The sequence below is a fragment of the Delphinus delphis genome, chromosome 12 (genome assembly GCF_949987515.2).
Source record: "Delphinus delphis chromosome 12, mDelDel1.2, whole genome shotgun sequence".
Classification (NCBI taxonomy): Eukaryota; Metazoa; Chordata; class Mammalia; order Artiodactyla; family Delphinidae; genus Delphinus; species Delphinus delphis.
Window position 1 is genome coordinate 55,014,323 of NC_082694.2, and position 12,306 is coordinate 55,026,628.

At 39.5% G+C, this 12,306-nt stretch overlaps 1 protein-coding gene across 2 annotated transcripts in view; it reads right to left on the bottom strand.

The window, feature by feature from the left end:
- Nucleotides 1–12,306, bottom strand: part of PLEKHH2 (pleckstrin homology, MyTH4 and FERM domain containing H2) — a 106,898-nt gene that overhangs the window by 7,215 nt on the left and 87,377 nt on the right. For both annotated transcript variants that reach the window (XM_060026716.1, XM_060026715.1), the window contains 3 exons: nt 12,068–12,165; nt 5,708–5,849; nt 471–616 (listed from right to left, as the gene is read on the bottom strand). In XM_060026716.1, the coding sequence (XP_059882699.1) occupies nt 471–616; nt 5,708–5,849; nt 12,068–12,165 (386 nt within the window). The remainder of the gene's footprint in view (nt 1–470; nt 617–5,707; nt 5,850–12,067; nt 12,166–12,306) is intronic.

Here is a 12,306-nt window from a genome sequence, read left to right on the forward strand (position 1 = left end):
AATCAAAACTTCAAATTAGTTCAGTTTAATTAAAATTTTATATTATAATAAAACATCTTGTGTAAAAAGATAGTTTATTTTTATTCCAATTTGTTTATAATGGAATACCCTAAGAGATAAAAATTTTTTGGTAAACACTTAATATAATTAAACATCTTATTAGCCAATTTTTTCCTTTTCTTTATTAGCACGATTAATTTGGACAAGAATGAATAAGGTCAAATGAAAAGTAGATCTTCTAAATTAAGGTAGATTTTTTTCTCATTAAAAAAAGTTTAAATCTAGATACTACAGTTTCTAGGCACATCTTAAATAAAAAGAACTATAACCTCCTGGTATTCAACAGTACTTAAAAAATCCTGAGAAAATTGTTATGTACAATTTTTTTCATCTTTAAAATTTGAACAGAAAAATGTCACTGAAAAACTAGTGTGCATCTGCCTTTTCAAGAGTTACAAATAGTTCTTTACCTTAACTGTTCTTCAGAAGAGTCATCTCTATACCTTTTAGGATAAAATTTCTCTATGAGTTGTTTTATAGTTTGATTTGCTTTGCACTGACTAGTAACATGCCCTGCTGGAGTAGAAAAAGGTCTTTCAAAATCTCCAATCTCCACCTAAGTGGAAACCCAAAAAAGAGAAAATACAGGATATTAAAAAAGAATTTTAAGATAGAAAATTAGTTTCTTTTTTCTAAACATTCTTTATAACATACAATATATAAATCTATTTGTCATGATTGTGTGATTATGGAATTTATAATCATATATAAATACTATTATTCAAATTTAAATTTCATTTGAAGTCTAATTATGAAAATAATCTATAATTTAAACATTCCAGTTTCATTTCTACATTAATCACTCTAGGTTAATATCTGGTAGTATTTGCTAAAGGTCACTTACTCTACCATTCCTGTTAACAGCACCAGATAATTTTTCATTTTTAAGGTACCATTTTGGTTGATAATAGTAAGGCAAAATAGAACTTAGAAGTGAAAAATTAAAAACTTATAAAGCTATGAAAAATCTTTAAATAGTATTACTTGGACTTTTTCAGGATCTCTACCGAACATCCTGGGAGCAAGTACTATTTTCTCATTACTTTCTTCCTAGATTTTCTCCATAAATGTTACTGTATTCATCCCCTCAATCTATTATGCTGTCATTTCTGGAAATAAAGCCCTTCATTCCCCCTTTTGCCTGAATGAAACAATGTTCAATCCTTACTTCCATTAACAGGCTACACAGATGCCATCCTCTACCAACCCATCCAACCACTCACCCATCCATCTCTCCATCTACTCTCCCACTCATTCATTCACCCAAACCTATACTGAGTCCCTGTTATATGCCAGGCACTGTGCTAATTTATATGAGAAAGAAAAAAGCTGAACATAGTTCCTATCCTCAAAGAGTTTACTGTCTAGTAGGGGAGACTGAAGAATAAATAAATACTTGTGATAATCTGTGTTAAATGCTTTGTATAGGGTACCAAAGAGGGCTCAACAAGTGAGATGGGGTGGGGGACATACTGAACATCCACATCCTTACCTAGAGTACTCCCCAGCAAGCAGATGGAGGGTTCCATCAAGACTGGGATGGTCTTACAGAAAGCCCTGGGTCTCCATCTCAAAAGGGCCCTCTGCCTTCAAGTAAGCTGTTAGCACCACCAGCCTCTGAGATTCTGACCCCTGTGACCTCCCTTATCTAGTTCTTAATCTGACCAGCTACTGTCTAAATTCCTCAGCTGAGCTTTGCCCTTACCGTCTATTCTTATGACTTTCTAGTTTCCTTGACCTGGTCCCTTACTTGATGGTTTCTTGGCTTGGCTTTGCTGTTCAGTTTTTTCACCCTCATCTCCTATCTAGTCAGGTATCATCTTAATTTCCTCACACCAAATAAAAGTTGTCCACCTGCTCTTCAAATACATCGAAATCCTTCCCCCAGAGCAAGCTTTTCATTGTCCCCACCTATCACCAGGCAGTACTCAGCACATCTAGCTGTGAACCCTTAGACCAGGATTTAACCTCTATAAGGACATGGCAGTTGCACAAACAATAGTTACAAACATAGAGGCCACTTAAGGCAAGCTTGGCTGTTAGGGAACCCTGTAGTGGGATATTCAAACTCAGGGTGTCCCTCTCTGGCTCCTGGCATACTGTGTGGCACAGAATGAGCACAATTAATGTTTGGAGAATCAACTCCAAATGTTTGGAGAATCAACTCAGATAATCCCCAATATGCCTCACATCAACATGACCCCTTACCAGACACCATGTACAGCAATCAGAACATCAGCTCCAAGAATTTCCTGATTAAGACAGAGAATATCAACAAGGCCCTATAGATATGCAAATCTACAACAGAAATAACTATTTTCTTCTACAGACCTCAGATTTCCTTAGCATATTTCATTTATCTTCACAAAAACTGCTCTGAGGAAGAGACCAGAGGTATTATTTAATTTTCCTTTTGTAGATGGAGAAATTATACTTTTTAGTTAGTAATATGCTCAGAATTTTCTAGGTATACGGTTTTACCTTTCTACCCCTTCCGAAAATTCATCTAAAAAATATTAGAAGTGTGTATCTCCAAAGGATATGATAATTTTTCTTGGAGAAGCTTTCCCCAGAAAATTAAAAAGTAAGAAGATGAACTTATTAAATTTTAGCAAAAATAAGAGTGATTTTAACAGAGCATCTGTGCCTTTAGAGAACCAAAGCCTAGAATGGCATGTGATAGGAAATCATTCCTAATTCTATCACCAAGAAAAAATGTGACCTAGTTCTCATTTCTTCAGCTTTTTATCACTTGCAAAAAGGGAACACTCAGTGTAGCACTGAACGCTTTAAAGTCTGGATGACCATAAAATTGTTATGAAAGTAAACTAAATTATCAACTAGTCATTCATCCAAGAACATTTATGGAGAATGGACCGTGTATAAGGCACTGTGCTAGATACAAACATGAACAGAGAGAGCCCTTGCTCTCAGGAAGGCCGCAGTCAGTGGTGCAAAGCAGAAACAAATAACTAATAATAAACCACTGGGGTCAGGACAGTAATAGATACATGCAGGGCATTACAGAAACCCCAAGAGGAACATTTAACCCAACCAGGCAGAATTCAAGAAGGTTTTCCTGGAATGAGTGACCCCTAAGATGAAAATTAAAGGATAAGCTGAAGTTCACAGGTAGAGGCATGGGAGTAGACGTGTTCCAAGCAGAGGAGACAAGTAAAGTTTAAGAGGTGAGAATAAGTGAATCATATACAACTCAGGACCATAAAGTTCAAGGTAGAGAGTATTAAAAGATAAGGCTGGAGAGGCAGGCAGAGTTTAGATCATGACAGTCCCTCCATGTAAAGAGAATGACACAGCTAGATCCACATTTTTGCTGTATCTCCATTCCAGTTACTGTATATTACTGCTGCCTGACAAACCACCACGGCAGTTTCTAGGCCCAGACCTTAGAAAATGGCAGCTTCCACATCTTGTCTCTTCCGGGACAGCTCTTGCCACCCCACCGCCATTCTGTGAGGAAGCACAAGCAACCACTTTAAGAGGCCACAAGTAGGTCTTCTGGCTGACATTCCCCAGCAGAAGATCCAAGTAAGAGCTGGCATCAGCCCCAAGACGTGTGAGTGAATGAGCCTGCAGATGATGCCAGCCCTCAGCTGTAGAGTCACAACCAGTCTACAAGCTATGCCAGCTGATGCCATATGAAGCAGAGACAAGCTGCCCTTATACATCCCTGCCCAAACTGTCCTTTTGAGCCGAGTCTTGGAGTCATTTGCCATGCAGCAATAGGTAATTGGAACAATCTCTCTAGATTCTGCATGGAGGATAGAAGTGTGTGTGTGGGACCAGACCAGAGAAAAACACATTACTTAGAAGCCTGATGCAGGAGAGCAGGCAGGATGTGATGATGGTCTGAACCATAGCAATGGTGGTCAGCATGGAGAGGAGGGAACAGAGGTAAAATGGGCAGGGCACCTTTTAACTGGGGGAAAGGGAGAGAGGGAAGGCAGAGTCAATGATGATTCCTGTATTTGAAGCTTGCTTGGCGGACTGAATGGAGGCAGTGAATAAGCAAAATGTGAAGGAAAAGAAGGGAAGATGATTAGTTCCCGATATGTTGGATTTAAGGAGCCCATGAAAGAAATATGAGCTGGAGAGAAAAGATTTGGGAATCATCAGCACAGGTGGTAGATAAAATTAAGAGAATGAGTAAGATGTCCTGGGATGGTACGTAGAGTGAGTGAGTGAGAAGACTGAAAACCCGGGGGAATCTAAGCCAACGACACATCATTTTCCCTTAAGTAACCTGTGCAAAGACCCAGATGGGGTAGAGACTGTGGGTTGTCTCTTATGACCATTCTCTCCTTCTTTCTGAATAATAAAAACCTTGAATTTAGCTGGGCTCACTGCTGCCCAGCTAAGACCACATTTTCCAGTCTCTCTTGTAGGTTGGCAAGGTTGTGTGACTTAAGTTTTGACAGAGAAACATAAATAGAAGTGTTCTGTGTAACTGCTGGGAAGTTTCTCAAAAGCAGGAGGGCATGCCCTTCTTCAGTCCTTCCTCCATTATGATGCCTGGAACATTGATGTAATGGCTGGAGCTCTGGCAGACCTCCAGGACCGTGAAGATGACAGCAGAATGGAGGGCAGGATAAAGCCTATGCCCCTAATGCCTGTAGAGGTGCCAGCATGCCTATCTCTCGCTGGGGAGGGGCAGATTTCCCCTTCCACATCCCTCTAGAGTTCTCTTAGCTGGTCTAATAATGAAACTGACACAAGACAGATTAACAGGAGAAAAAAAACCAATTGAACGCACAGAGGTCTCATAGAAATGGGACCCCTGAAATGACCAAAGCAGGCTGTTTATACATCATTTTTAGACAAAGAAACAATTATTTATGAAGATTTAACAAAACAAAGGGGTTTGTGCTTGGGATAGCAGATTAGTGAAGAAGCAACAAAGTTTGTTTATACAGCTTTCTTAGCCTTGAATTCCCTAACTCTGTTGACAAGGATGCTTTTTATCCTCCTGGTAGAGGGAGGATACATTCACATGGGAAGATTTATTTCCTGCTTTTAAGGGAAAAGAGGGAGGTCAGAGTGTTTTTAAAATATATATCATTTTTTTTCACCAGCTGTTTCTCAAGTAACTTTAATTAAAAATAATCAATATGCCACTGAGGCATATTTGGGGGCACACTGCCCTGGGCCCCAACACTCTCCATATGAGAGACAAATAACACTTCCATTTTAACTGTCATTATTAATTTGCATGCGTGTGTAGTTTACAGCCAACCGAACTTAATTGATACAATAGGTAAATAAAAGAAAGTGCTTTAGCTTTTTAGAAGACTGATCCTATTTGACTACTGAATGATTTTAGCATGGCAACCGCAACCCCACAGTTCAACACTCAAACTCCTTTATTAAATGCAAAGCCTAGTGGGATATTTTCAAGAGATTAAGAAACTAGGTTCCCTTTATGGAATATTGTCTCATTCTACATCACCGCAATTGTCAGCAATGGGAGTCAGGCTGCAATTATAATGCCTGTAATTTTTAAGGTGTTAATCACAGCAAATTGAATTTAAAGAATTACGAAAGGTATATTGTTTTACTACATTTAATTCAGTGGAGAAATTAGTATTTTATCATTACAAAACATCGCTCTATATAACACGGAAGTTACCTGAGCTAAAAGAGCTGCCATTTCTAACGCCAGGTCTCTGTTCAGAGGAAAAAGTCCATTTACTATTTGATCATTTGTCTGATACATTAACAGCAGCTTTTCTCTATCAGTCTCTCCACGAGCTTGCATTGAGAAATACAGTCTGTAAAAAAAGAGGAAATTTTTCATTAAATGATCTACTTACAAAGGAAAAAAGTAAAGAGAAATCCAGAGGACTGATATGGGGCTGCTCTAACAATAGTTCTCTCAATGATACAAACTTAGACCATTACTATCGGTTAATGACCTCTATTTCTATTCTTTATAACGTTTATCAGCAAACTGAGGAAAAACTGCTTTGAAGTTGAGGCTGATGGATGCTTCTATGCTACCTTTATGCCCTGAAATACCTTAATACCTTAGATGTTACTGAGGAAGGACCTCAGACACCAGTGGGCTGTATAAACCCAGTTTTCAAAACACCCATGATCTTTCCTAAACACCTTGGACACACCAGGAAATAGAAAATGAAGGTTTCAATTCAAAATCAACATCGAATGGTCAAGTGGGGCAGTTTTCTCTGGGAATCTAAAAGATAATATTTGCACATTTAAATGTTTTGACTTTTTTATGCCACATTCTGATAAACAGCCTTAGGATCTCAAAAATAGTTTACATGTTATCATTATTATTTGTTGAAACATGACATGACTTTTGTTCGCCTAGGTTTTCCTCAATTCAGTGACCCTCTATGTTTAATCACTGTGCTGTTTCTTGGTATGTGAGGCTTCTGGGGCTCTGATTCCAGGCTGCAGGGCAGGCACAGAGCACTGTAAACACTGTAAATGCCGTGACAGTGGTGTGGGTAAGCAGCCCCGTGACATACCTTAATATTGTCATGACAACACAGTGGCAGGAAAACAGAGATTTAGATCTGGCATTTGTTAAGTGTGTGCTCAATTAGCTATAACCGGATTTCCAGCCTTTTTTCCCCTATCCACTTGATGATAGGGAGAGGACACCCTATCATCAGTTACGGAATCTTTCGTGGTAATTACCTCAAATAGCAAGGAATGAGAGGGCAGCAGGTCAGAATCTTGGGGGAAGCACGGGGGATGTACTTTGAAAAGCTATTCCTCCCCATGGTTCTGATTATTCTTTCCGTTCACGCCAGCTTAAGAATCACTGGCCTGGGCCATCATTCAGAGTGGTGTCTTTTTCTTTTTTTTTTTTTTTTTGTGGTACGCAGGCCTCTCACTGCTGTGGCCTCTCCCGCTGTGGAGCACAGGCTCCGGACGCACAGGCTCAGCGGCCATGGCTCACGGGCCCAGCCGCTCCGCGGCATGTGGGATCTTCCCGGACCAGGGCACGAACCCGCATCCCCTGCATTGGCAGGCGGACTCAACCACTGCGTCACCAGGGAAGCCCCAGAGTGGTTTCTTGATAAAATAATTATCTGTGACTGCATGATGGCAAATTGTTAACTGGTAGGAGAATATGGCTGGGCAACAGAAATAGTTTCTAAATTCAAAATGGTGTTAGCAAAGGGATATAAAATAAAGAGAATAAAGTTTAAGATGAAAGCCCTCCCTTTCTGGCATGTGAATGTTTTTGTACTTAGCTTATTTTCTCCACTTGAAGTTAAGAACTATGTCTTATTCATCACTATAATGCATTAGGGTTTTTTTAGCTAAGTGTTAACCATTGGAAGGTTCTTAGTAAAAGTTTGAATTGGTAATACAGCTAGGAGGGAAAAAAGAACCTGTAGTTCAAATGGCTACAGGCAAGAAGAGCTAAAGTGCATTTTCTATCATTTCTGGCATGCCAATAAGACTGCACCTGGGAAGGGAAAATGAAGCACTATAGGCACAAAGGAGAAAAACAATTCCAGACACACCTATAGGAACACAACCTGTAGGAATCATAGGCTCAAGCCCCTAATGGAACAGTTTGGGCTCCAACAGCTACACAGGGATTTGGAGAGAATGTGAAGAGGAACTAAAGAGTCACAAAAATGATCCGGAAGTCAGAAAATCAAATCCATGGATCTTGAATAGGAAAGGTGCCGGGGTTACATGATCTGAGTCTCTCCCAATATGACCAGCTTCCAGCTGCTCTCCAATCCTAAAGGGGCCTGAAACAGAGAAAGGGGCTTCTGTCACAGCAGGGAGGGCACACGTTGGAAGGCTGGGGCATTCCCAAATGCCCACCTCCTCACTTGACATCCAGGAAGCTGAACACTGTGGGATGGAAATCATGTCACTATGTGGACCAGTATCAGCAAACACACTGCTCCAAGTTCAGCAGAGCTCTCGGCACTGCTGGGTAATCCTTTTGCTCGCCTCCAACCGGCTCCATATTTCAGTCCTCAGAGCATTTATTTCCTACTGTTGCCTTTCTCATCATCATGTAAACTTACTGAGGAAGCAGCCTGCCTTCACTCTCCATTTACCTTCCTTCCTTCCTCTGTCCACCATGGTCTGCTAATAACACTACGAAATCTGCAATTGTGACGCCCCTTCCCTGTTCTCCTCCGGCCTCTGTGGCTACCACAAGTCCTGTGCTCAGAAGTCACCACTGTGAGAAGCCTCTCTGTTCACACAACAGACATGCTATATTCACAACAAGAGGGGTATCTACTATGTGTTAGGCTCTGATCCAAGTGCTTTACATTTGCCAACATTTAGTCCCTCAGGCAACCCTAAAGGTAGGTACTGTTTTCATCTCCACTTCACGTAGAGGGGACTTGAGGCACAGAGATGGTGAGTGACTTGTCCAAGGTCACAGAGTGAGTGGGGGAGCCAGGATTCTAACCCGGCAGTTTCTCCCCAGAGCCCATGTTCTTCACTACTCTGCTATACTGTCACTGTTACAGCATTAATCACATTGCTAAGAATTCATGTCTGTCTCTCCCTATAAACTGTAAGATTTCTAGAGGGTAGGAAAATTCTATTCACCTTTGAATCTCTAGGGCTTCAACAAGGCCTGGCACTGGCAGACACTGGATAGATGTTTACGGCATGAATGGATAAATGAATGGTGGTGAGAATTGTTACACATGGAAACTATTTGCCAAAAAACCCCTGAAAAATCCCTTCTGTAGCCTTGGGTAAATGAGTTAACTCTCTAAAGCTTCAGTTTCCTCATCTATAAGATGGAGATTAATGATAACACCTACCTAGAGGTGTTGTTAGGATTAAATGAGATGACGCATATAAACAGCTCAGCATAGGGCCTGGCATGTGGTAAGTGCTCAATAAATATTGGTGGCAGTTATTATTATTACTATTATGATGATGATGAGCCTTCTCTAGAGGTCTTTAGAATCATAAGAGTCTCTTCATACTAGAATTTTTTTTTTTTTTTGGTGTGAACACAGCTGGAAGAAATGGCATACACTAGGTGACCTGTGAAGAGGCTTGTTGGCTTAGGATCCAATGGATATAGGTGCTCTTACAGTCAGCTAAGGGTGGCAGAGATGGGAATGTTAAACTATGTTCCAGAAAACAATAACAAAGAATTATTGAAAATAATCTTTCGTTTCAAAGAGGGGAGAAGGAAGAGTTGTTCTCTGTAGAGAAAGACCCTTGCCAGTTTTGTTTTGTTAAAAACATGCTTTGATTTTGCAATTTCAAATAGACAGTAAGAAACCAAATTAAATAAGTGGCTTAAATATGAATAGAATTTAAACGTTAGTTACCAAATGGTTTTCTATGAGAACAAGTTCAAAACCTATTAATTAGATCATTAACCCCTAAATCTAAATAATTAAAATTCCATAACTTACTAAATATAAGCAAAAATTCCATGATAAAGAGAGCTGGTGCTTTAGTTTTGCTTATTACAGTGCTGCCTGACAGATGAAGAATCAAGTCCGCAGCTGCATGGTAGGTCACAGCCAGCTCCCCTCCTAACTGTGTCCCTGGAAATTAGGGCTCATTGTCTAAGCCATTTTACACATGTGCAAATCACGACCGCATTTAGAAACAGTACTTTCTCATAGATGTGGCTATCCAGCCATTTCAGATTTCTGTTAAAAATTAAACGTTATGATCGAGTTGCTTTTTCTCTGATGTCAAAGATACTGTCATAAAGCTTTGTTGTTGTTAACAAGGCATTGTGTTATTCATGACTGTCTTTGTCCTCCCTGGTGGTGTTTGCTAGACTTGGCACAGTAATTCTTACGTCTTTCAGACCACTTTTCTCCATTTCATCCATTTAATTTTGGTTCCAACTGTGGCCATCACAGTCAAAATCAGTATGTATTCAGCATTCATAAGCTATGCAGTGTTAGGAATAGTCTTAGACATGGACGTAATTCCACTTAGTGCCAACAAAACCAAATGAAAATTCCTGAACCTCTTCTACATAAAGATATATGGCAGGTCAGGTCCAGGAGCTGGCTTCCTTCCACAAAAGACACAGGCAGCAACACGGACCTCTGGATCAGTGCTTCTCAAAACTTAGCATGAGTAAGAATCACCTGGAGAGTGGTTAAAACAGACTCCTGGGCCTTATCCCCGGACATTCTGACTTAGTAGGCCTGACATGGGGCCAAATAATTTGCATTTCAACGTGTTTCCATGTGATACTGAAGCTGCAGACCCAGGACCCACACTTTGAGAACCACTGCTCCAGCGATCACAAAACTAAAACAATCATCTGGAAGGTCCACGTCTTCCAGCTGCTGTTCTTGCCAGTCACCAAAGGGCCACAGATGAAGACTGCCATCAGCGGAAACAGGTTCCTCTGGGAGTACAGCCTATTAGATTTCTAGTATCTAAATAATCCTGCTTATCTCTACGAATAGGAGATTTTAAAACCTTAGATACCAAAGCTTGACAGTTACCTTCTCGTTACCCAGAACTCCTGCGAATCACCTCAGCTCATGAACCCCTGAACAGAGAAGCTCTCGTGGCTCAAAACCACCATTCAGATCAAAGGAGTCTGTTCAAACAGTGGTGACCCTTCAATGTCTGAGTGTGTAAGAGGAATCCACAATATGAATGCACAATATTTATTTAACTGTTCCCCTATTGATAAACTTAAGTGCCCCCTACAACACTTATTTTTCACTGTTATAAAGCATACTGGAATATTCTTGCCCACTTGTGCGGGTATTTCTGTGGAATAAAGTGTCAGAAAAAGAGATCCTGAACTGGATCAAAGGCTGTTACATTCTTTATGTTACATAGTACCCTTACTTCTCATATCCCAATTTCAGATCTATGAACATATTCCAAAAGTAGCCTTCTGAAAGAAGTCAACACTTCACCAATAATTCTACCAGGCTCTTGGTCTGATATTTTAGATTTCTTACTTTATGGGATATGAGTCAAATAAAACAAGAAAATACTTTTTTTTTAGTTTTTTTGCTGTTGTTGTACAGTTAATATGACCTGGTCAGTGAACACTCTTTATTAAATACCACCTTCTACTAATACATGGAAGAAAAGAAGATATTAAAAAAGAAAGAAAGAAAGAAAGAAAACCTGATTTCTGATCATTTGCCAAAGTCTTTTAAAATTGTATCAGTTGAGAAAGTGAGTGCTCCAGCCCTACCAGCTTTTTCCCAGTTCCTGAAACACTGCACAGCCTCCTTATACAGGCTTTGAACATCCTTTTCCATCCATTTCCACTCTCAGCGCCCTTCTGACGTGGGCATAAGCATCATTTCCTTAAAGAAGCCTCCCAAAGTCTCCAGGCTAGGTCAGGATTTTTGCCATGTGCTCTCACAGAGCCATGCTCTTTTCTTTCAGAGAACTTAATATGTTATTATATACTCATTAGAGTCATTGTAAAATTAGCAACCGTCTTCCTCACTAGCCTGTAAATTCCAAAAGATGTGTCTGTTTTTATTATCATTTTATCCAGAGCATCTAGCTAAGTGCCAGGCTTATAGTTGAAGCTCAATAAATACAGAGGAAGAGAGAATATGAAAGAATAAGAATGAATGGATATGAATATATCACTTCTGAAAGACTTGGGTAAACAAATACTTCTTACTACAGATCTACAGTAGGGTATTTGAGTATTCAGGCTTATGAAAAAATGTAAAATAGTGTTAAAGGAAATTTTGAAAGTGAAAAATTATATCAACTACCCTAAGAGAGCAGCTATATTTTCCTATAGTTTTTTTCTAATCTTTGTCCAAGTGCATATTTTTATAAAATATAATTATTCATGATATTAACAAACTAGAATTAGAGAAAAAAATTTATATGACAGTTTCTTCTTCCTATAGAAACAGTTACCATTTATAAGAAAACATATAAATGAATATAACTTTTAAGGCTATTCAATAGGAAACTAAATTGTAGGTGCATGATTTGAACATAGATGCATACTCCCACTTTGGCACTTGGCAACGGCATTACTCACCTGTTTTTATAAGTGAGACGAACGGTTCTCGTACCTTCCCATTTCCCGGGCTGCTGTTCTTTGGAAGCCTGTTCCCATTTAGAGATAATGTCACAAATCTAGAAGGGAAGTGGAAAATGGAGATTCATAATATTTTTCACATTGGGTATTTTTTGAAGACAAGCATGTCTATAGACTGAAATTTTTCAATTAATGTGATCAAACCAAATGGACTGGTGCTTTCTGTTTTAAGCTTCTGC